At 50.2% G+C, this 23,499-nt stretch overlaps 8 protein-coding genes across 8 annotated transcripts; 5 read left to right on the top strand and 3 right to left on the bottom strand.

Annotated features, from left to right (window-relative positions):
- Positions 1–391: 391 nt before the first annotated feature.
- On the top strand, positions 392–6,369 carry BO95DRAFT_513896 (ECM29 family proteasome component; the record flags this gene model as incomplete). Its single annotated transcript, XM_025591636.1, has 4 exons — positions 392–5,393; positions 5,464–5,663; positions 5,817–5,899; positions 5,954–6,369. Exons 1-4 carry the CDS (start codon positions 492–494, stop codon positions 6,367–6,369), a joined length of 5,601 nt encoding a protein of 1,866 aa, XP_025442974.1. The 5' UTR covers positions 392–491.
- Positions 6,370–8,281: 1,912 nt separating this feature from the next.
- Positions 8,282–9,211, top strand: BO95DRAFT_108111 (uncharacterized protein). The gene is made up of 3 exons (XM_025580354.1): positions 8,282–8,511; positions 8,563–8,814; positions 8,904–9,211. The coding sequence occupies exons 2-3, from the start codon at positions 8,574–8,576 to the stop codon at positions 9,110–9,112; spliced, it is 450 nt and encodes a 149-aa protein (XP_025442973.1). The 5' UTR covers positions 8,282–8,511; positions 8,563–8,573; the 3' UTR covers positions 9,113–9,211.
- Positions 9,212–9,678: 467 nt separating this feature from the next.
- On the top strand, positions 9,679–12,378 carry BO95DRAFT_452630 (Zn(II)2Cys6 transcription factor; the record flags this gene model as incomplete). Its single annotated transcript, XM_025588161.1, has 7 exons — positions 9,679–9,872; positions 10,151–10,190; positions 10,286–10,406; positions 10,486–11,066; positions 11,126–11,308; positions 11,366–11,884; positions 11,962–12,378. 7 exons carry the CDS (start codon positions 9,679–9,681, stop codon positions 12,376–12,378), a joined length of 2,055 nt encoding a protein of 684 aa, XP_025442972.1.
- A 522-nt stretch (positions 12,379–12,900) lies between these two features.
- BO95DRAFT_387806 (WW domain protein) lies at positions 12,901–17,000 on the top strand. Its single transcript, XM_025583539.1, has 3 exons — positions 12,901–15,555; positions 15,604–16,210; positions 16,265–17,000. The coding sequence occupies exons 1-3, from the start codon at positions 13,142–13,144 to the stop codon at positions 16,808–16,810; spliced, it is 3,567 nt and encodes a 1,188-aa protein (XP_025442971.1). The 5' UTR covers positions 12,901–13,141; the 3' UTR covers positions 16,811–17,000.
- Positions 17,001–17,795: 795 nt separating this feature from the next.
- Positions 17,796–19,394, bottom strand: BO95DRAFT_442152 (lipase family protein). Its single transcript, XM_025586357.1, has 2 exons — positions 19,033–19,394; positions 17,796–18,967 (listed from the first exon to the last, which is right to left on the bottom strand). The coding sequence occupies exons 1-2, from the start codon at positions 19,309–19,311 to the stop codon at positions 17,996–17,998; spliced, it is 1,251 nt and encodes a 416-aa protein (XP_025442970.1). The 5' UTR covers positions 19,312–19,394; the 3' UTR covers positions 17,796–17,995.
- Positions 19,395–19,752: 358 nt separating this feature from the next.
- On the bottom strand, positions 19,753–21,142 carry BO95DRAFT_473051 (WD40 repeat domain-containing protein; the record flags this gene model as incomplete). The annotated part of the gene is made up of 4 exons (XM_025589698.1): positions 20,810–21,142; positions 20,159–20,745; positions 19,858–20,098; positions 19,753–19,793 (listed from the first exon to the last, which is right to left on the bottom strand). Exons 1-4 carry the CDS (start codon positions 21,030–21,032, stop codon positions 19,753–19,755), a joined length of 1,092 nt encoding a protein of 363 aa, XP_025442969.1. The 5' UTR covers positions 21,033–21,142.
- Positions 21,143–21,317: 175 nt separating this feature from the next.
- On the top strand, positions 21,318–22,226 carry BO95DRAFT_107885 (U2 snRNP complex subunit MSL1). The gene is made up of 3 exons (XM_025580353.1): positions 21,318–21,448; positions 21,500–21,713; positions 21,771–22,226. Exons 1-3 carry the CDS (start codon positions 21,375–21,377, stop codon positions 22,068–22,070), a joined length of 588 nt encoding a protein of 195 aa, XP_025442968.1. The 5' UTR covers positions 21,318–21,374; the 3' UTR covers positions 22,071–22,226.
- Positions 22,179–23,260, bottom strand: BO95DRAFT_361355 (ATG3/ATG10 family protein; the record flags this gene model as incomplete). Its single annotated transcript, XM_025582513.1, has 4 exons — positions 22,179–22,382; positions 22,435–22,653; positions 22,722–22,847; positions 23,105–23,260. 4 exons carry the CDS (start codon positions 23,258–23,260, stop codon positions 22,179–22,181), a joined length of 705 nt encoding a protein of 234 aa, XP_025442967.1.
- Between the last annotated feature and the right edge of the window lie 239 nt (positions 23,261–23,499).

Genomic DNA, 23,499 nt, shown 5'->3' with positions numbered 1-23,499 from the left:
TGATAGTGACTATCCCTGCCGGAATCCGACGGTGAGCCGCCGAGAGCGGGTAAAGGAAGCGGTCCTGGTGCTAACGTCAACACCGAGCTCATAGATCCAGATACGGCATACAATCGAGTCATCTTGTCAGTGCCTGGATGTACAGTACAGTACAGTACAGTATAGTGTACTGTATTCATATAACATAACTACTTAACAGTATGAGGTAAGTTAGCTAATCAGATACGGAGTAGCCTAACTACGAGGAGCCAGGATTGATGATGACTAATATCAACAGTCCCCTAACTAACTTGTCAGGATGCCTCAGGTTTGAGGGTGACGTTGAGCTCCCTCTGCCTAGACGGGGATCTACAGAGTTAACACTTCTGCCAGAGTTGAAAACCCCCCCTCCCCCCCATCTCTTCTTGTGCTCTTACCAGTCATCGCGTCGATGTGAAATATCTCTATTAAATATACTTGCTTGATTTCTTCTCCTTCTCTCCGAGCGTGCCATGGCTTCGGAAACCAATATCCCAGTGAGCTCTGAAGCTCGTGAATTGAGCTTGATATCCAAGGTTGAGCTTAGGATCGCCCTTGCGGACTCGGACGATAGGCTCCAGACACTCCTAAATACCTATTTGACACCTCTGCTGTTGAAACTAGGCTCTGAGAGCATTGCGGTTCGCAACAAAGTCATTTCGGTTTGTCAGCACATCAACACCCGAGTTCAATCCCCCACTATCAAGCTCCCCGTGGCGGCTTTGTTGAACCAGTTCAAGGAACAAAAATCTCACCTGATCAGACATTTTGATCTGCTCTATATTCAGCAAGGTGTTCCTCGCCTAGGGTCAAATGCAAGGGTAGAGATCCTACTTCCTCTACTTCAGGGAATCTCGGAGATCGGCTCATCCACCAATCAAGCTGCCACTGTTTTTAACTTGGTTCTGAGGCTTCTCCCGCTTTTGAGATTACCACCCAAGGATAGCGATGAAGATCTGCATTTAAAGACTCATTTGGGTCTCTCTGACCAAGATACGCAGTTTTTGTCATCTCTGTTTGAGAAACTGCTCATTCTTTCCCCCGCGGACAAGGATAAGTCCACATGTCCGGGACTATCCCCAGCAGAATATACTTTCCTGAACAAAGATGCTCCTATCTCCGAGACTTGGAATGCTTCCGATGGCGGGCTAAACCTCACTGAGACTAAAGTCAATGTCCTCAGATTCCTAGCCAGCGGAGCCTTTGCCAATTCAGAGCGATTCCTGCCTGCTGTGATTGCATCTGCTGATGCTAACACTCGTCTATCTGATATTGGCGAGGAATGCCTCAAAAGGTTTGTACCAAGCCTTGAGGATCCCCATGTTGTGCGGCAGTTGTACGACCTTTACTTGGGTGCAGGAACGTCAGATGGAGCCACGCCGGCTCGACCTGCTCTGCAGATTAAACTACTGGCCTTCCTAGGGAGATCAATCAAGGCGACCAGGGATAAAGAGCGCATTATGCAGGTAATAGGGGAAGGACTTCTATCAGACAGTGCGAGATCCATACAAGGACTGCAAGCGTCCAAGCTACGGACGCAACTTTTCAATTTTACTACGTGGGTTGTGAGGATGGGCTCGCCAGATGATCTACAGCAAATGGCACCGAAGCTTATAGCAGGCTTGATAGACTTCATCCAGTCTCAAGGATGGCCGAGCCCCGCGGCAAGTGGTCAAAAACTCCCGCAGACGGAGCTTAGTTTGCGAGGTATGGCTTACGAATGTATTGGTATCATGATCCCCAAGGCAGACTTCCAGGTCCAGAAGGGAGAAGGTGCTTTGTCTGGCTTTGAACTTATCAAATGGCTATTTACATCGCTCAGCTCTGATGATTCAAGCACTCAGATATTCGTCAGTATCGAACAGGCATTAGGAAATATTCTCAGTTCTTCAATGAAGAAATGGGATCATGACTTTCAAGCGCAACTGCGGCCCTTTCTCCTTCAGCAAATGAGTAATCAGCCTGAACAAGAGGACCATTTGACCGGGTTTACTGTTGTCCGCGGCCCTCAGCATGCAACAGTACGATTCGCGAACAGATTTTTACCTTACAATGATGTTATCGCCCGATGGATAGATCTCATGGCCATTGCTCGCGGCTCAGAGAAGCATCATGAAGTGGTAGAGGAGGGACAGAAAGGCCTGCATCCTTACTGGTTCCGACTCCAGAATTCCAATCACGATCAAAACGTGTCCCCCAGTGAGCTATCTTCATGGTACTCTTTCCCGAGATTCTCTGACGCGGTGCGCTTTCTACTTGGTACCACTCCATCGCAAGGCATATCTGGTTTGTCTGCATTGGACATACTATCGGGGCCGTACCAGAACGCCTTCCCAGCGGCTATCGAGTTTCTTCGTAACATTTTGTTTTGGGAATCTCTCTCCGCTTCAGAGGCCGGTTTTGAGATAGAGCATGATTGGGATGTCAAATTGGACGTGATGCTTAGCTCTGATCAACAAGCACGAGATGCATTGAGGAGTTACCTTCGATCTACTGACGACGAACCAATTGCCCTGTTTCTCTCGAGTGCTCTCACTGGCTTATCTCGCGAGAACAGGAAAGGCACACAACAATGCGGAAGGATCTTCATCAGCATATCCTCCCTGAGCCCCAACAACATACTTGAGAAGGTGGTGCCGCAAACATTGGCACTCGGGAAACCATTGAACAGTAATGATCAAGAGGTACAGGACGCTTCTGCGCGAGCCATTGGCATTTTGGCTTCGCACCCCGCCTTTTCGACCACGGATTTGACTGTACTCATCACCGAACTATCCGATTTGATGGTGGAGTGGAAGGCTGCAATCGGTGAGGCAGCACTTAGGGTCAGGGGTGCAGTAATGGCTCTGTCTTACTTGTTAAGCAGGCTTGCGTTCCGCAACATGATTTCTAAAGTGCCGGAAGCCTATGTGAGACGATTTATTGACACCGTTTCTGATATGGTAAACGCTCGTGACTCTCTCCTGTGCCGGTCCGCCCAGGCTGCAGTTGGGAGACTTGGTCTTTCTAATCTCCTGTCCTTTTCGATGCTTCCTGAATCTAGATGGGTCACGATTAGAGATAGACTTGTTCAGGAGGCTAAGGCAGAGAATGAAGTGGCCATCATGGCGATAGGACTGTTGTCAATGGCCATCTCCGGAGGTGACTCTACTGGTATAGGACTCGATGGACTAACGCAAGCCCTCTATGATCTTCATGAGAATCGCAACTCAGAGCTTCACTTCACAGTTGGTGAGGCACTGAGCAATGCTGCAGCTGGCTGGAATTCTAAGTCACTAGTACTGGGATTTGATGTGGACGAAGCAATTCCCGCGTCCGCAATCCCAGAATCAGTTCTCGCTGAAGTATGCGACAAAATCTTATCTAGCTGCAGTGCATCAAAACCCTCTCTGCGAAAGGCTGCTGCTATGTGGCTCTTGAGCCTTGTCAAAAACTGCGGTCATCTGCCCGAGATGCAAGCCCGTCTGCGAGATTGCCAGCGGTCATTTAGCAATTTGCTTGTTGATCGCGAAGAAGTCGTCCAAGAGACCGGAGCGCAAGGCCTAAGTCTCGTTTACGCGATTGGTGACCGGGGATTGAAGGACGACCTGGTACGTGATTTGGTGGATTCTTTTACTGAAGGTAAGTCCAATCTAAGAGGAGGCCGGGTCAACGAGTCTACCGAATTGTTCGAGCCAGGAGCCCTACCAACTGGGGGTGGATCATCTGTGAATACCTATAAAGATATCATGAACCTCGCTGCCGAAGCGGGAGATCCTAGTCTGGTTTATCAATTCATGGCGCTGGCCTCGAACAATGCCCTTTGGACCAGCCGTGCGGCTTTCAGCAAGTTGGGGATAAGCAGCATATTCTCTGATTCAAGCGTGGACGGCTACCTTGCGAAGAACCCCAAGATTTATCCAAAATTGTTTCGTTACAGATTCGACCCGAACCCAAATGTGCAGCGATCAATGGATACAATATGGCGGGCCTTGGTCAAGAATCCAACAGAATTGATTGATGCTCATTTCGATGAGATCATAGCTGATCTACTAAAGAGCATGCTGGCAGGACGAGAATGGAGGGCTCGGCAAGCGAGCTGCGCTGCTATTGCCGACCTCATTCAAGGGCGCCGGCCGGAAACGTACGCAGAATATATGCAAGAGATCTTTACTAAAGCTTTTAAGCTACTAGACGACATCAAAGAAACAGTCCGGGTGTCAGCGATGAAGCTTTGCCAAACCATCACCAACATGATCATGCGCACATTAGAGACAAGCAAACCCGATGCGAACCAAGCCAGTTCAATGCTGGAGACCGTTATCCCTTTCCTACTGAGTGACAAGGGCATGGAGTCCGGGGTGGAAGAAGTTCAAGGATTTGCGATTGGAGCACTAATTCAAATGATCAAGAAGAGCCCTGGAAAACCGCTGCGCCCATTCGTGCCTCAAATAATGGAACAGTTCTTAAGCTGCTTGAGTTCCCTGGAGCCCCAGGCCGTGAACTATGTTCATCTCAACGCCGACAAGTATGGCTTGACGGGGCAGGATATCGACAAAATGCGTCTATCCAGCATCCGCACGTCGCCTATGATGGAAGTCATTGAGCGGCACCTCATTGATATGCTCGACGTAGAGAGCATGAAAAAATTTGCCTTGAGGCTAGAGGGAGTACTGCGCTCAGCAGTGGGCCTTCCGTCCAAAGTGGGCTGCAGTCGTGTCCTGGTACTCCTAAGCATGCGGACCACATTATTTCGCCCCTTCGCAGACCGCTTTATTCAGCTCCTTGGGAAATACGTGGTAGATCGCAATGACACTGTTAGCGCGTCCTATTGCTCCTCGATCGGCTATTTGATGCGCCTTGCTACTGATGAGCGATTCTTGAGCACGATTGAGCACGCGAAGAAGTTATACTTTACAGCAGAAGACACCAATCAGCGTGCTATCTCGGCTGAGATTTTACTTTCGACGTCGAGGCTAGCTAATGACCGGTTTAAGGCATTCGCCACAGCGGCACTGCCATTTATCTTTGTCTCTAGATACGATTTGGATGACCATGTTCGGGAGGTATTTGAGAAAACATGGCAGGACAACGTTGGTGGTAACCGGGCAGTGTCACTCTACATAAAAGAGATTGTTGAGCTTGTGTCTCAAAGCCTGGAATCAGCGCGTTGGGCTATTAAGCACACAGCCGCACTGGGACTTGCAAATGCTATCACATCTCTCGATGCTGAGTTGGATCTTGCTACGAGCGAACACATATGGCCTGTGTTGGAAAAGGCGTTGGCTGGTAAAACATGGGATGGGAAAGAAAGGGTGCTCAGAGCTTTTGCGAGGTTCGCAAAACAGGCAAAAAAGTTATGGGAAGCAAAGCCTCAGCTGGCAGAGGCTATGAAGGTATTCCCGTCCGCAGCTCTAACCCATTTGCGCTTTCAAGACTCACAACTGACGCGTATGGCTGAACAAGACAATCACCTTACGAGAAGCCAAGCGAAACAATGTGACCTACCGACCTCATGCCCTCATCGTTCTTGGCGAGGTGTCGCAAGCGCGCGATGATCTTGATTTTGTGCCAGAGGCCATCAGCATCGTCACTAAAGTGTTGGACCAGATAGAAGAGGACGGGGATCCAATGGAGGTCGATACAGGAAGCAGCCAGAGACCTGCGTAAGTCTGGCCCCTTCACCAATGGAGGCTTGGAGGTCCAATGAAACACTTGGACCACCGACGATTTCACCTTGTGGCTCTTGCGGACCTCCATCGCCGATATTGGTTCGAACTAAACATGCCAGATCGGACGGGAACTGACGAATTCCTTAGGCAAGTACTCGATGATACGTTAGCCGCTTGTGTCGAAGGTCTCCTACGTTGTTGCCAACCTGTGTCGCATCAATCAGCAAGTGGTAGGTTCCCATGCAGCCGGTCTGTAAGTTTATCGGGCGCTAACAACGATCCAGTTGTACAGGAACACCTGGAGGGGATTGTGCCAAACCTGCGCCGAGCAATGGGACGCGGGTGCAGAAACGTGCAAACAACACTGTACAGAGAGCTTTGCGCAGTCCTCGACCAATTAGGGAGGTGGCAAGCCTCGCAGGGTGGCGAAGTCGATCTACGCGGACCCCAAAAAGCCTTGGCGGCGCTAGCCAGCGAGATGCTATCTCGTGATATTGATACCTCGTTAGAAAAAGTGCGTCTGGGGCGCGCACAGGCAACTGCTTCATATGTCAAATTGTGCGCGCAGATGAGATGTCCAGTTGACGAGACACTATGGAAAACCATACGGACATGGAGAGACGGGGAACGGTCGGGGTTAGTACAACAGGTGCTCGACCGGGCGCTTGCGGCCGAAATACCGCCATCAGTGATATTGTGAGAAACGACTCTTAGTTTCTGATTGAGATCATGCGGGGGATAGGTCTCACTCGCCATCGGACGACAGCAAGTATGGCCCGATGGGTATGAAGACGGGGTACGAAAGGGAGGGTATAAAATGAGGGGAACATGCATTGATCATGAGACTAGGGCTGAGCTCGGTCCAGGCATTGTCAAAAAAAAACAATGATACGCCCAATGAGAGGTCCGTTATCCCTTGGAGGAGGCGCAGAGAGGGAAGAGAAGCGAGAATCATGTAGAGATATGTGAGGTAAAGAATGAATGAAGGTCGGAGTTTAAAGTAGTAATGCGTAGTAATTTGTAGAACTAGTGGCAGCCAACTGGTCGGGGGGTGGGATAAGGTACCTACCTACCTACCTACCTTCTCACGGACACGGCATACATACAGTCATTTCCTCTCTGAGACCGCAAGTGGCAAATCTGCTTTCGTACACAGAAGGTAATATTATTCGGATCCGATGGGGAAGAAATCGATGGTGGAATGAGTCTCAACCGATGGCAGCGGCCATGCCGAAGATCTAGATTGGCCCAGATGAGTCTCGCGGGGGAAGGGGTTGATTTGGGCATCGGACAGAGGGGGGCAAAGGGGGTCGATCTGGTGCGACTGGCAGACTAAGTTAGCACGAGTACAGGGACATACTCATTGTAGGGCATGTCAGGGCTAGCGATTAGAGATACCGGTAACTTATGGCTGAAGATTTGTGTCAGGAAATAGGAAAACAAGACTATACGTATTAATCTTGTATCAAAACCTGGAAATGGGACAGACAGACCCGCGAAACGAAGACAACAAGAAGGACGAACTTCGGACGATAGGGTCGGAAGTTAAAGCCGTCTGTCCGTCGGAAACAAAGTGAAAAAGAGGGAGGATCTGAAGGAACAACTTTGCCCCGAAGTGATCCCACCCCTCTCCCCGGTCTCGGGACCATACTACTAACTACCCACTATGACTGGTACATTGACACAGAATTCCTGGGGAATTGAGAGCTAGCTACCTGCAGAACGTACAACATCAGTTACAGGTAGGTGAGTATTAACCTGTCCAACTATCCATAACAATTAAGAGCCCGATCCCGGGGCCGGAGATAATAGGAATGAAGCCAAGATGAGGCAAGTCAAAGTAGAAAGACTGACTGGACAGGTACAAATTGACTCGACCTCGCCTCGGACAGTCCTCACACCGCCGCCTGCCAGTCACCAGCACCAGCATCAGCCACTAGCGAATTATAACTAGTAAATAATAATCATACTGTGTTCCGTACTCCGTACTATGTGTATAAAGATCGTGAGTTATCGACACTCAGACCAGATATGTCAGAAGAGAAAAAGGGGGATGATCATGCTATAAATCAGGTTAGAGCCAGTCGATGATAAGACTCTTTTGCACAGTTTTAAGATTGAAAGGAATCCAGGAAATTCCGGGATTAGCGAGATATCACACTAACTACCTACATTATCTTAAATTCTTCACTACAGTACAGGCTCGGCTCCGAGAACAGGCGCACTGGTGTGATGATTGATTTGTTGATGGATACAGTACAGTACAGTATAGTACAGCACATTACCTCCTCTGTGCATACTTGGGTCTTGGACCATCATGGATCATGGATAGATCGAGGAGGGTGGCAGGAACGGGACTAGTCTGTGGCTTGTGTTTGCAGATTTTTGTCCTCTCTTCACTGTTTTTCTTTCTTTTTTTTTTTTTGGCAGCGCCGATTTGTACCCGAGCCCCGTGACCATCCCGCCAATCAGTGGCAGTGTTTATTGCCAAGGCCATCTTCAACTCGCGTGCGTGTTGTTTTTGGCAACCGGCGTGGCCGAAACTCACCGGACCGAAAGGGCTAGACCAGCCAGACTAGACTAGATAGGATAGTAAGCCAGTTAGCTGAGATACACATAGGTACCATGCAGTGAAGACAGACATGAACCATGAAGCATGAACCATGGATGACTGCGACCCATCATCCTGTTACGCTTCCCGCAAGCTTGGTTTCTGTTTCTTAACTTCTTCAATCTCAGGCCTGCGGTCGGTGGCTGCTCCTCTCGCCCTCATTCGCTCAACACTCACACCCCCCCCTTTCCACCTCTCCCCAAGTCCACGTGCATGTGTGACAAATACCTGGTAAATTAAACAACTTAACCACATATTATGTAGTACTAACTATTCCCGTAGTTACCTTAGGCATGGAAAGGATCTCGACCCCAGCAGATCATCCCATGAACAAGGCTGCTCCACCGCATGGAGACACCCGCGGATCGATCTATCAGAACCCGAGGCCTTGCATCATTTTCACCAACTCCAGCGTCGGGCTTGCAGGGAACACACTGCTCTTTGGGGGTTTCGCCCCGGAGAGGCTTTCCCCCTGCCACATGGTTGGCATCTGCATTTTGACTACTAGACCTATTTGGGACCGGGCTTTTTTTGGTCTGTCCTCTGTCCTAACTGTTTTCTCGTTTGTTGCTCCTGCATTGGGAGGAGGAGAGGTGGGGGTGCAGGCTAATCTTTCGCCTAAGGTACGAGCCTAACCCACCTGGTCGTGATCCATCCCATCATCCCCATCACACAGACAAACATGCCATTGCGCGTGCTGGTAGTAGTGGTGGTGGTGGTAGTAGTAGTAGTTCGTAGTTACCGCCAGCGGCGAAGTGAGAGAAGGAGAGAGAGGGGCCGGGGAAAGCAAGCAACTCACGTTGACCTTTCTGATTCGCCTCGGTCTCAATGACTCCATAACCGCCACTGTCAACAGGGCTGGCTGATTCGGAAACACTTGGTATCATCATTCTGCATCGGCGCTGTAGTTTGTAGTTTGTACGGACTTCTTCCTCTCCCCCTCTCTCTTCCTCTCCCTCTCACTCCATCGTGGTCTCTCGTTTTTCTTGTTCTCTTATTTTTTTCTTTCTCTTTTTGCCTCTTTCCCTTCGTTTTGATTTCTCTTTTTAAATCCACCCCCCGCCCATCCTTTGCCACTCTCGCTTCTTGCTTTCCGATTCTATCTTATTACGTTTTAAGTTTCTCCACATAATGCATATAGAGATACTCAGCGGCCCTTCGTATCTGTCCCTTGATCCCCAGTTTTTGTTCTTCTAGTTGACTAGACTATGCATTCTTCTCTTGTCACTGCCATCAATCAGCCTATCTCTAGCTCATTGTCCCGAGAAAGCACCTACCAATTGTTCCTGCCAAGTGAGAAGAATATCCTAAAGCGGAAGGGTAGATCGAGTTCCATTGAGCATTCAGCTGGCTGAGTAGCCGAACTGATTGGCTACTTTCACAGAGTCAATCGACTCAATGACTGTTATTAGCATCGTGATGTCCAACCGACACGGTCAAACCGCGAGGAAGCGGCCTCTACGGCTACCCATTATCGCTCCTAAGGACATCATCACTTCCCCGAACACCGCGCTCGATCTTCCCGTGCCTAAGAAACCGTCTGCGAGACAACACCGTCTGCGCTTCCCACCCCGGTCCCGGACCGGTTGCTGGTATGTCCCGCCTACCTGAGACACTCATCCAGACCTTTTTTAACCCTATCCGATGATATTCAGGACATGCAGAGTGAGCCTGCCCCTTTCACTTACAACCGATAAAGTCTCCTCCTTACGCCTGCTAATCTTTTTTCAATTGGGGAAGTAGAGTCGCAAGGGTGAGTTACATCATCTAGTCTTTCTTTCACGTCGACCCATCAAAATGAAAAGAAAAAAAAAAACGACCTGAATCATCTCTCTTTCTCGTTATCTTATGGTGCATCTTTACTGAACAGCCACACAGTCAAGTGCGATGAAGTCCATCCTCAGTGCAATGTGATTTCCTCCCTCCCCCACCACCCCTTCCTTATCGACTTCAGGGTCTTTCACTATCATGTCGCCGTGGGCGAGACTGACGTTTGATCTCCTAGCAATGTGCTCGTCTAGGTCACATCTGTGATTATCAACCCCGTCTGTGTTTCCGGGATGATACCCGCCGAGTGATGGAGCGAATGCCTGATGTCAAATTGAAGACCAGTGTAGTGTGGGATTGTAAGGCATCCCAGTTGGCTTCCGTGGGCTATAGAAACTCGGTACAGCTGAGATTGAGGGATTGCTAACCTGTGAGCAGCCAGGACACGCGCCCCGACCGTCCCACTCACCTGCGATATGCTTCCTCCCTTCGTCATGCTTGGTTCGGATGAAGAGCGGGAACGAAAAGCTCAGTCAGCTGTCCCGGGGACGTATCATGTTGTTGCTATTCCAGAGAGTTTCTCCCAGCTGCCAGAGTACATGGGTGGGGCTGCAGATGCAGATCAATCCACGGTCTCCCCGGGCTCGACGGTCATTTCTGAAAGTGACCAGGTTGAGAACGACACGCGGGCCTGCGGACCAGATGTAGTGATTTTACAAAAATTCCGTGACACAAGAAGGCCCCAGTACTTCCACCGAAGAAGTCCTTCGCAGTCCCCAGAATCCGAGCCAGGCAGCTCAATCTTGTCTGTTGCATCAGGACCTGAACCAATCTCCAATTATACAGGACCTGGTTGGCAGCATGTTTCAGATGATCTCGACCTCGGGCATTACGACTTCATCCTCTTGAATCATTTCCGTCGTGTTGTCTGTGCACAATTATTATGCGGTGTCGGTATAGATAATGGTCATGGCTTGACTGCTGAGCTTCTCGAGCAAGAGGCTGCCAGCTTTCCCCCGGTGAGTTTTCTGCAGTTGCGACGTCCACGACACACATTGTCTAATGCCTAGATATTCAGCTCTACCATGCATTGACAGCCATATCCGCACTCAGCCTTGCCCGCCAAGGCAACCATCACAGCCTAGATCCTTCTCATTACTACCACCAAACGATATACACTTTACAAAGTAGAATCCAGAGCAACGAAGATCTCTTATCAGATGGGAGCTTCCTCTCACACTTCTTGCTACTCGTATATGAGGTCGGTACATGCTTTTAGGCTCGCACAATTCGACGAATACTGATCTGATTCCTGCAGGTCATGGCTTGCAACGTCGCCAATTCGAGCCTCTGGTCTCATCACGTGTCCCAATTACTTCATATCTCCTTACTTCGACAGTCGGCTCCCGGTGCAGAACCCTTCCCCTTTGTCGTCTGGTGGGTCTGCAACGTGGATCTTTACGCCCTCCTCAGCGGTGCAGGTACAGGGGAGTATGTAAGAGCCGTACTCAACCACCAGTTGCTCCTTGATCTAAAGTCCCTCTTCCATCCCATCGGGCCGGAGGACTCGAGCCTACTCTATGCCGACTATGATGATATATCTACACTTTCGCGCCTATACTATGATACCTTCATACTAGCTATACGCCTGGGGGTTATTTCTGTTGAGCTAAGAAAGGCAAAGGCGCAGTTCTTTGACCCAAGGTTAAACTCACGTCAACAAGAACTTGGGCCTATACGTGAAGCCTTGACTGGACTCTGGGATCATCCTGAGATTCAGTATATGATCCACAATCAGGCCGGCCTTCCCAAGCGATCGCACGATATGCTTCAGCAGGTTAGTCAACTCATTCAGGCAACTCTTGCCATTCAAATTACACGGGCCAGATACTGACAGCTTGTCACTTTCATCAGATTTCTATCCTTTTTCACACTTGCCTCCTCTTCTCCTTTACGAGTGTATATCCTGGGCAACGACTTGGACCCAGTGCCGTGTCGGAGGAAAGCGTTCACCATCACGCCACGATGATTATCCAGATGTCCTCAATGCTTCTGAGCCGGGATAGTCGGGGCGACAGGCCGTTCATGGTCTTTCCTCTGTTCTTGTCAGGAGCAGTTGCTGCATCGAGCAGTCTCAAAATGATGGCTCTGGAACTGCTTTCTGGACTCGAGGAGACAGACATAAGATCCAATGCAGCAACGGCGTGCCATATCCTGCAAGTCATTTACGAACGTCAAATCCAGCATTCGAGCTGTGGTGAGCATACACTGGGGTTTAGTTGGGTCGAAGTGTTAGTAGAGCATGGGCTGCAACTGGTCAGTTACAAATGACGACTGCACCCGACAGAGCCTTCTCTTTTCTTCTTGTCCTTGCCATATCTGTGTTTTTGACAACAATATGCATACGTGTATATATAGATACCCAAAGGTGTCCATAGCTGCTCCAATTAATCATGATGTCCACGAACCAATTGATTTTACATCCAGATGTATATACATGTGAGTACAACTATGTGTATGATATGACAGTATTTATACAGTTTTAGTTTTGAATAAATTTTAATTTTCTCACTGGTGTTCCACCTAGGTTGGGCTAGATTAGATAGCATCGATTCGCTGCTCAGTTGCCCCTCCATGGCCGGCGCCGAGTCTGCTGGAGCCAATGATTCGACCGCTGGGCACCACCTCGGCGGCTATCTCAGTCCTTCTCGCATGCAACTTATGCGTCTTGAAGTAATCCCCGTACTAACTAAGTTATAAGTTGAAGTAGATTGCGACGCTGCTGCCTTTGCCTTCCCCGCTTCAACTCCTTTTCCCTATTTCCCTAATTTTCTTCCCCCCCCCCCTCCCCCTCCCTTTCGTAGTTCTGGTTTGTCTCAATCCTTTCACTATCATAGGACCTGGCCTTAATTACCATCAGCACATTCTCCGTCAGCAGTTCATCCTTTCTTCTTTCTACAGTCAGCTCCGCGTCGTGGGTCCTCGTGGCGAGGTCTGCGGTCGCATAGTACTTGCCGTTCGATCGGCTGATATCCAATAGAGCTTCAAAATACCCGAGCGCAGTCAAAATCCATCGTCTTTCCCGTCTCTCGTCATGAGCGCCGGTGCCAGTCGTCATCAGGGCGGCCGGTCTCAGGAGGAGCTGTTCCTGACTACCACCACACCACAGCCATCGCAAACGGAGTCGCCGGTTATTGAACCACTGCGCATCAACAAACGAGAATCCCCTTCCCCAGCCTCATCGAACGGCATTGTTCTGCCCTATCCGGATGACCGGCAGAGGCCCCAACAGGTTCGGCCCGCGGGTTCCAGTGGTTCTAGTCCTATCAGTCCAGCAGCGGTATCTTGCGATTCTCCCACTGTCCCCAATCATATCTCCTCGCGGCCTTCAGGGTTTCCTACAGCTTTGCGGCCCCGTGAAGGACGCGAACCCAAGCAAGCAACTCTAGCTGAGCGGCGAGGGAACGTCCCGAAGCCGCTCCCTGAATCTCCCAGCGGCGATTCTCCAGATAGAGAAGGATTATTCGCTAGAATTCACCCCCGCTTTCCGGCTCCTGCAGTGTCAAACGACGGCGCATACCCCCAAAACAGCATTCCCGAGCACCAACACACGCTTTACTACCCGCCTCCGCAAGCGTCCCCGAGACCAACAGCCTCGCAGAATGATTTGCAGCCGAATAGCACAATCAATCGAATCAGCTCTACAGCCTCGAATTCGACGACTCGTGCTCAACGTGGCTCGCCACCGCCACCGGAGACTCCGGTGATAGAACCTGGACAACATCCAGCGTCAGATATCGAGGCTCGATACGCAGCTTCTGGGATAGCTGGGACTTCGACACTGGCAGGCTTGCAAGCACGAAGCGCTGCCGCCCAGAGGAGAGCAGAACAATATGCCGGACAACAGCCTCGAAGTCGACAACCAGTGCCTGAGATTCCGCGGCCGTGGACTCCGACCGAACAACCTGGCACGCAACCTCATGGGCCACCTACTGTATATCAGGGGGCAGGGGTTGTATCGGATGAGGATCGTCCAGCACCAAGCAGAGAACCAGAAGAGGCCTCGTACCAGGCTGCGCCGGCTCAGCAACCGACGAGGATCCCCCCAAATGCTCTTGAAAATGACCTTGAGCGCATGCGGATTAGCTCATCCCCCCCGCCCGCCTATTCAAGTGTATCAGGGCCCGCAACCTCACAAGCCTATTCCACTGAGAAGCAGCAGCCTGTAGCATTGGCGGGACAGCAACCTGTCACAGACGCTCACCCTAACGCTACGAGCCCCACAGATAGTGCCTCTCATGCCACTGCACCCGTTGCATCCGCTCACCCAGCCTTTGCAAATGATTTGCGACGTCAGGGGTCACTGGCGGTGTCGCCCGAGGTTGGCGGGCAGGCATTGTCGTCGCAGAACGGTCATCACCCCGTTCTCCAACCAGCTCAGGCGAATACGTTGTCGTCCGCGTCGTCTGGACTTCCACCGGCTTCTCCGCCACCGCTACCCGAAGGGTGGATTGCTCACCTGGACTCCAACTCCGGCCAATATTATTACATTCATCTGCCCACTCAATCAACTCAGTGGGAATTTCCCAAAGGGCCAACGCCCTTGAATCTCAATGACACTCCATTGTCCCCGGTAGGCAGCGTGTACAGCAGTCACCCTCTGGCTTCGCCGGTATTCTCAGCATTTGGTAAGCCGCTGACCTCTCCTGGTCTTCCTTTGACCCCAGGATACGAAAGCCTGCAATCCCCTGTTGTAGCAGGGTTCAGTGGGCCTCCTCCAAGTAATGGGATAGACTTGTATAAAGTTGCACCGACCAACGGTGTATACTTTGGCCCGTATCTCCGCTACACCAATATGGATGTTGAGCGAGGCATTTGGATGGGCTCCATCCTTCTAGTCACCGATGCGGCGCAACCTCCTACAATACATATCCATCAAAGTATCGATCTCTCACCGAATCCACGTCAATTAAAGGCGATACCTATCGCTGTGCACCAGCGTTGGACCTTCTACAAGTATGAGATTGATCTACAGATGGATGAAACAGGGCCTGCTAAGTGGACCTACGCCATCACGTCCCACTTGGGCTGCACACGGTATGAGTTCCTGATCGCAGGGCAATACGAAACAAGCTGGCGCTTTATTACTACGTCTGGCAACGATTTCTCCTTGAATGTGAATGCGAATGAACGTTCCCGGCTTGGGGGTGTAGGGTTCATGTGGAAAGATATTATGCAGAAACATAACGAAATCGGGGGATTTCATGTGCAACTCTGCCTTGGAGGTCAGATCTATGCTGATCGTATGTGGAAGGAGATTTCGTGTCTGAAGCAGTGGCTTGCAATGAGCGGAAAGGAGACGCGAAAAAACGCGCCGTGGACCACAGCTCACGAAGAAGACGTTTCCCATGCGTACTTCCATTATTACACGAGCCATTTTGATCAACCCTATCTGCGCGAGTCATTCGCACAGGTCCCATATGTCTGCCAGATCGACGACCATGACATGTAAGTGCATTCACACCACGAACAAATAGCTGCGACTAATGATTCCAGCTTTGACGGATATGGCTCATACCCGGAGCACATGCAATTCTCGAACATGTTCAAGAACATAGGCCGAATTGGAACGGAGATGTATCTGCTCTTCCAGCATCATACCACTCTGGATCTACTCCGCAGCACCAGGACCGACACCGATTTATTCACGATAACCGGTACTGGCTGGCATTTTGTGAAATACCTGGGACCCGCTGTAGTCGTCGTTGGGCTAGATTGTCGATCAGAGCGCAACCCACACCAGGTCATAGCTGGACCAACATATCAAGGCATCTTTCCCAAAGTGGCAATGCTCCCTGCTAATGTGCAACACTGCCTGTGGATGCTCTCGGTACCCATTATTTATCCACGGCTAGAGACAGCAGAACATATAGCACATACGGTTGCAACGGGAAAGAGGGCCGTGACCGGGGCATACAATGTTCTTGGGAAAGTTACCAGCTCCGTAGCCGGTGTGGTCGGAGCCAAGGACGTTGTAGGCTCCGGGTTTAATTCTGTCAAGCGTGCTGTGGGAAAGTCTGGTCTCATGGGCGGAATTCTTAGCCCATTCGGGGAGCTAGACCTATTAGATGAGCTTCGAGACCAATGGACACACGAATCCAAGGTAGGTGAGCTCCTCCCCGACCGTTCAAGACCGATCATTAACGGAGGCATACAGGATCTCGAGAGAACCTATTTGATTCGCACCCTTCAGGGTATCTCTCATCAGAAGTCCTTGCGCATGACCTTCCTCTCTGGTGCTGTGAATGCTTGCGGTGCTGGACTAGTGCATGATCCAGCTCATCCCTCAAATCATAAGACAATGTACCAACTAATCTCCTCGGCGGTTGTGAACAGTCCCCCGCCCTCATATGTCATGAAAATGCTTCACAGCAACAACAAGCCCCTCTATATCCCCGCCAACGGCCATCGCTCGACGCCATCACAGCCAACTGACACTAAAGAAGATATGATGGAGATCTTCCAATCCGACGTGACAGGACAAAGTCGTGAGCACCGCAAGCTGATGGGCCGTCGAAATTATGTGGCTATCGTTGCTTATGATCCAGATGCTGTGAACACGATGTATGGGCAAGCTATTTCGAACCCTGGAAGTGGCAGGTTAAATCTTGCTGCGGATTTCATGGTTCAGGGAGATGGAACTTTTGGGAAGGTTGTGAAATATGGACCGGTAATTGTCCCTAGCCTGGACCCTGGAAAGTGAACTGGTGGAGCTATATATCTCTCAAGTCCTAACTCCATACTGAGACCTTTGATGGAAGATCAGGTCTGGCTATGATGTTTCTATTTGCGTGGCATAGTTCAGATTAGTAGTACCTAGTATCTGCTCGGAGGATGCTTCAGCATGTATTTTGTTCTGCCATTAGCCCTTTATCTTGTGTAGTAATGTCACGTCATACACATTATCCCTGCACTGCTGCTAAACCGCAGTGTCATCAAGAGAGCTGGACCATGAGGCCGGCGATAGTAGGTATTGTCTTAACGGGACACCGGCACATTCCTGCCTTGGAAATGCCGTCTTATCTCCTACCGTTCAGATAATTGACCACTGGTCAAAGTAGAATAGAAATAATTTAGCCAGGCATCCTATGTAGGACAGTCCGGTAGGCCACTGGGTAGAATCGATACCAAAGAACTAAGAATATGGTGTTTCACAAGGGATGTTGATTCAGTGAAACCACATACATTAATTGGACACTCACTATCTCACGCCTTCAAATGAGGTATCAACCATGCTGTGGTGATATCATAAAGGGGAGAAGGATCTTCAAGACGATAACACGATGGGACCAAGCAAGTGAGAAAGCAGGAAGCTCATAGCTCTGGCTACGCATGGGCTAGAGAGAGCTAGAATCGACAGCCCTTCCCCCCACCCCCCCGCGTCCCTCCTTATTCTCGACATCGATGGCTTAAAGCTATGATGAATAGTGATGCAGTAGACCACGTTGCATATTCCCGGTTCGAGAATGGTGGCGTCATTGGGCTATTTACAACAAAAAAGGTCTCCCTGCTGTAGAAGACACAGAAGAGTCTCACAAAGGTCGCAGCTAAATAAATTTGGTCATTTTACTCATAACAGGCAGGAAGGTTGCAGAAGCGTACGGGCGCGGCCTTCCGCTTGGCCATCCTTGCATTGGCCAATCAATACTCAATGAACGTGCAGAGTTTATTATTCTTTCTTCCACTCTGAAGTATGATGATGTACTATAGTCTCAAGGTTCAACTAAGACTAACCTGCTGCACGAGACACGATTTAAGAGTACAATAAGATCGCTCAATGTAGTCAATTCTCACGACCATCCTAGGTTTGTTCCCTGACAAATAGAGCATGCGCCTTTAAAGAATCACATACGCAATGGCTTTTCTCCCAAGCGATACCGATCGGTTATCACCCCTTGCCAGTTGGGTCACCCCCCGGGATACAAAGCCCCAGTCGCCAGAAGTAGTCTCGATGAGAGAAGAATAACTCCCATAAATGCAAACGCGGTGGGTTCAAATGCCAGTGGAATCTTCGCCATGTTTCATGGCGAAACTGTCCCTTATCCTGCGATTTTAGGATATAACCTTCAAGCGAAGACACATGCATCGGCGCCCGTTGTTCCTTCGAATCAGGAGGCGCATCGACACTCTGTGGTCGTACGAGAAGGGTGGGCGTTTCGCGAAGTGCGAGCCTCAAAATGTGGTCCGCACCGGATATGCATCGTTCGTCCTTGTTACCCTCGCAGACCCTGACATCAGACACTGATGGTGGAAGGTCTTCTTTCGCGATAAAGAGCTCTCCCGCATGCATTTCGTAGCCCCATTCCGCAAGTGGCAAGAGCGGAACAGGGTCGTTGATATGGGTAACACGGTGGAATCTGTAACGTTCGACGGGAACAGATGCCGCTCCCCTTGGTAGTTCAAACAACCTGGCAAGATACTCGGCGAAACCCTGGTTTCCAACCTTCGGTTCTCCGAACGTTGTCACCGTTGGTTTCCAGCCCCGTAGCTGCATCTCCACCCCAGCTAGGGCAGCGACAGCTCCGCCTAGGGAGTGGCCAACTAGAGACAGGTCGTAGTCAGGATATTGTAGCCTTGCGGCAGAGACATAGCCCAGGACGACCGAGCGTGCGTTCTGCCAGGATGACATGAACCCCGCATGGACGGTGCACTCTTCACAATGGAGCGTCCCAAATTCATTACCAGTGTCGTTTCCCGGGTCGTAAGGGACGTAGCTTTGCGGATAAGCGGAGAGATCGATTATGGTGTTTGCGATCGAATAGGTGCCACGAAAAGCGACGATGATCCTCTTTGGTGACGGCGGATGAGAAAGGGCGATATAACCGCAGGAGTCCGACAGTAAAGGTCCTGTATTCCATACCTATCAGGGTGCGCGGATTTAGAAATAGGCCAACTTCTTCGCCGCATCAGAGACGAGGCACCTACTGATATCAACTCGAATCCTTCCAGGTCGGCGCAGTGACTGAGACACTCGAATGGTTTTCGGAGCCCGGTGTTGCCGACACAGTAAGAGACATCAACCACGCGTGCGAGCTGGTCCAGTTCAAGGAAAAGGCTGTTGGGAATCGACCGCTGAGCTTCATTGAGCGAGATCCGATCAAGTTCGGCGGAAGAGACTGTGCGGCGGACAAGCAAGACAAGTGATACAGAGGCTAAAGCGAGAAGAATGTAGAAGATGTCCCGACGACTTGAACTTACGGCCATGATAGACTTTCGGTCCTAGATCTCAAAATCATTGTCATCTATCATTCATGATGCAGCGGTCTGGGAGGCCGTCGTGGTCGTACTTGTTTGAAACAATGGCTCGTGACGAGCGGCGAGGCGTGACGTCGAAGAATCCGGGGAAAATTACGACCAGGGTGGATCCATAGTTTCAAGGGTTTACAGTAACTTACATGCTATGCTGTACTAAGTTACGTTCCATGGCCCAATACCCAGTACAGTACAAGCTTTTATTAATTTGCACAATCTACGTCCGACACAACCAACCAGATTCTATGTACTTCAAGGTGTTTCTAAAGCGACAAGCGCCCCTTGTCACACGATTTAAATAGGTTCCGAAGACGGGGCAACAGAGTACTAAGCCAAGGCACCTGGCCCTTCACGAACAATGCATCATCAAATGTGTTGACAAAGTGGAACCGTCTATATGGTCCAGACAACGACACGGCCATCAACCCCACTCGCTGCAATCCATCAAGTTAGTTAAGCTCCTACAGACGAGGGTCAAATCAAGTGGTAGAATCTCACTGCTGAATTTGCGCAGAACACCATCGGTCTCCTCATACACCCTCACGGTACTGATGGTATTCTGGTGGGTTGACTTGAGTTGAATATCAGCTTGAGTCTGCCCCTTGAGATCCATCTGACGGAACATGTGCAGGGCGGATTCTTCCCGCGCGGTACCGGCACCTGGCCCTGTCTTGTTCTCTATGGTCCCTGTAAGCTGCCATCCACTCTCGCCGCCGCGAAGACGGTAAGGTTCACAATCCTAAATCGGCGAGTTAGCTTTGAAGTCATGCAAGTCCCGCGAGATGTCACAATGTCTTACGTGACCGGCAGCGATAATTTCGTTCTCTCCATTCCAAATGAGACTTGTAAATGGCAGTAAACGAGTAGTGACGCTCAGCATCGCTCGAGGGGGCTGTTCTGGGGCACTCGGGTAAACGACAGTGACGCTGCTATCATGGCCAGTAAATGCGAGGGCGTTTCCACTAGGAGAAAATGAGACTCCATGGATCCAGCCAGCGGAGTCATTCAAAAATTCGCCGCAAATGGTGTTAAAAGGCAGACGCTCACCCCAGGCACTCGGCTCCGGACGTGTATCGACGCCTTTGATGAAGCTAGAGAAGACTCTGGCATGAGAGTCGGTGGAGCCTGCAGCCAAGAGCACCGAGTTCGGATGCCATGCGAGAGTTGTAATAGTGCTCCGAATCGGTTTCTTCAAGTGCTTTGAGATCCACCAGTCGTTCTCCTCTTCGAAATAACATACAGCGATTACACGGGCACCTGAGCCAACGGCGAACTTCTGCTCCGATGGCGACCATCTAACGAAAGTTGCTGCTCGGTTTATGCGGAGTAATACGAGAGTTGGCTTCCAGCCCGATGGAGTGCGCTCCCATACGTATGCATTTCGATCTGTGTTATATCACGGTGTTAGACTAGTGCCGAAGTAGAACACAAGAAAGGGGAGACGAGATACCCTGTGAGCAAGTAACAATACGGCCACTATTAGGAGCAATGTCCACGCCGGTCACAGTCTTCTCGTGGCCTTTGAGCTCATCAGTCAGTGAAAACTTGGCACCTGATTTCTGGTAGAGCTCCACATTGCTATCTCGCGCAACCGCAAGTGTTGATTTGTCGGGAGAGAAAGAATGGTCGGCGATCGGATTATGGAAGAGATGATGAATTTCAGGAGCAGCCATTGTAACGATAATGACAGGAGGAGCTCTCTACTGTCGAAGCGATTTGGTAGCTGGTGATAGCTCAGGAGAGGAGTGTGTACGTGGAAGTGAGAGAAAGTGGGGGAGAGGGATGAACGGGCATGTGTACTTTACGAATATGCCTAACGATGACGCGGAGGACTGGTCCGATTAGATAATACATCACATGACCCTAGATCGCTCAGTTGTTCAGGTGTTTCTGGCTGCGCAGACTTTATTCTCCTTGGTTTTTAATGTCCTTCTTGAGCTCAATTGCATACTGCGTTCCTTCCATTTTAACGCTTCCCACCTCTCCTTCTCCACTTCAATCACCACCTGTCGATAATGAGTACGAAAATCATACCTGCACGCGGCGGCGCTCAAAGTAAACCGCCTTTGGGTGGCCTCCCTAATCAAACGTGAGATTACCTGCCACTCATATACGAGACCACAGAGCTGATCCTTCATAGTTTATATTGTACAAATCTACCGGACAAACTTCGGAAACATGATTTGCGACTGTCCCTCTACATGCTTTTCTCCACCTACGGCACTGTTCTAGATGTTGTCGCGATGAAAACCGAGAAAATGCGTGGCCAGGCTCATATTGTGTTCAAGGATGTCCAAGCTAGTACGCAAGCTATGCGCGCTCTTCAGGGGTTCGAGTTCTTTGGCAAACAAATGGTAAAACTTACGCCTATGACTGTTATTCTTCGTTTGCTAACGTAAGGGCCAATGCAGAAAATTATGTATGCCAAAGGCGCCTCAGATGTTATCGCTAGACTTCGTGGAACCTATAACCTGTCGGTCACTACCTCCGGTGGGCAAGCTGTGGCGGCGTCTACTGAGCTGCAAAAGTCAATCTTTAGCGGACCTCCTGGGTCAGCAACACTGCCCCCGAAACATATCGGGGAGGTCAACGGAGAGGAGCCGACAGCTCACGGGTTAAAAAGGCCGCGTGAGGAAGAAAGTGACGAAGAGGATGCTCCCATGGATGAAGATAGTGATGTTCCTATGGAAGCATCCTCCGACGAAGACTAAGTCCCCAAATAGTGCCCCAAGGCATATGCGCTCCTGGTCTCTGTTGGTCGACCGAGTTCCGGGGACATGTCAGTCTAGAAGTGCTCTGAAAGCTGGATCTGCGAGATTTCAAGACCTCGAATTCCCTCGCATCTCATCTGTCGCGAAGAAATCCCTTGGCAGCTGAAGACCCAACCGATTTCCGACTAATCCCAGCCAAATGATGAGATACGTCTCGGGGGTGACACGCCGGTGTCCTGCGATTTGCCTCATAACATCCGCAGTGTTGCACGGGTGGACGAAGAATGCTGGAGTTCCGGATTCTGGATGATACTACAAATTATAAGCTCTAGCTTGAGCTAGGGTTCTGAATACTTGCACATACACCCAGACTAATCCCACCCATGACACCCACGCTTTGGAGTTCCTCTCTGTATTGGCTCGGTACCAAATATTGGTAAACTGCGTCGATCCCCAACGGTCCGGGATGATCAGTCGGCCGTAAGTTGAAATACAGGACGGGGACTTGGTAGGTGGGCGAAAGAAGGACGTCATAAACTACGTGTAAGCTGACGCTGGGCTCGGGTGTACGGATGAGAGCTTCCTGTTCATAGCGTGTTAGATGTCGCTTTGTTTCAAATCAATCACAATGACATTGGATGTTTCACAGACAGGGTCATCTTCGTAAGCCTCTGTATACCGTTCTCGGATCGGGTCGTCTGCCGAGGATTGACTATTGTATGCGGGGATACTGACGTGAGAGATCCGCCGTGTTATTCTCAAAATCGGACCAATTGCCTAGTAAATTAGCTCACTGTGTTACATGGCAATCACAGAGTACAGGAGCATGGATTCAATAGTTGCAGAGCCCTAAGTTGAAGTGCACATCCCACATCTATGGCTCTCCACTTGTGGCGCTAATGGGAAAGGTATCCTTCCATGATGCATAATTTGAATGTAGACCTTTTTAGGTATATGATAATTCATAGAGAGACTGGCAGCGAGATGTGTCGCAAGATACGTGGAGGGAAGAGTGAGAGCCACCAGAAACTAACCCGTTGAGCATATTGAAAAGTCAGCCGCCCCATCAAAGACTCATTTGCCACGTGAACCCGATCGAGGAATTGGTTACAGGCAGAATCGAACTCTTTGTCCGTGAGCAAAGGAAAGATCACCAAGGCCGGATGTTGGCTGGAGGTTGAAAGCTCCATGCGACAAGTAAAGACGCGGTGTAATCCGACTACTGACCGACAGGATCGCAGAAGATTTCGGGGATGCGCAAGAAGTTGGGCTTATAAACGCCGTTTTCATTCGAAGGATTGAAGGAGCGGGCCCCCCAAGCTTCTAAAGCGGTAAGGGAGAGAGAGAGCTGAGAGCCTGAGGTCCCACTGCCAGCAGTTGCAAGAGTCAAGACCTCATTCATCCACAAACTGCCGGTAACTACTCCATA

Source organism: Aspergillus brunneoviolaceus, assembly GCF_003184695.1.
Source record: "Aspergillus brunneoviolaceus CBS 621.78 unplaced genomic scaffold BO95scaffold_28, whole genome shotgun sequence".
Taxonomy (NCBI): Eukaryota; Fungi; Ascomycota; class Eurotiomycetes; order Eurotiales; family Aspergillaceae; genus Aspergillus; species Aspergillus brunneoviolaceus.
This window is presented reverse-complemented; position numbering and strand designations above follow the sequence as displayed.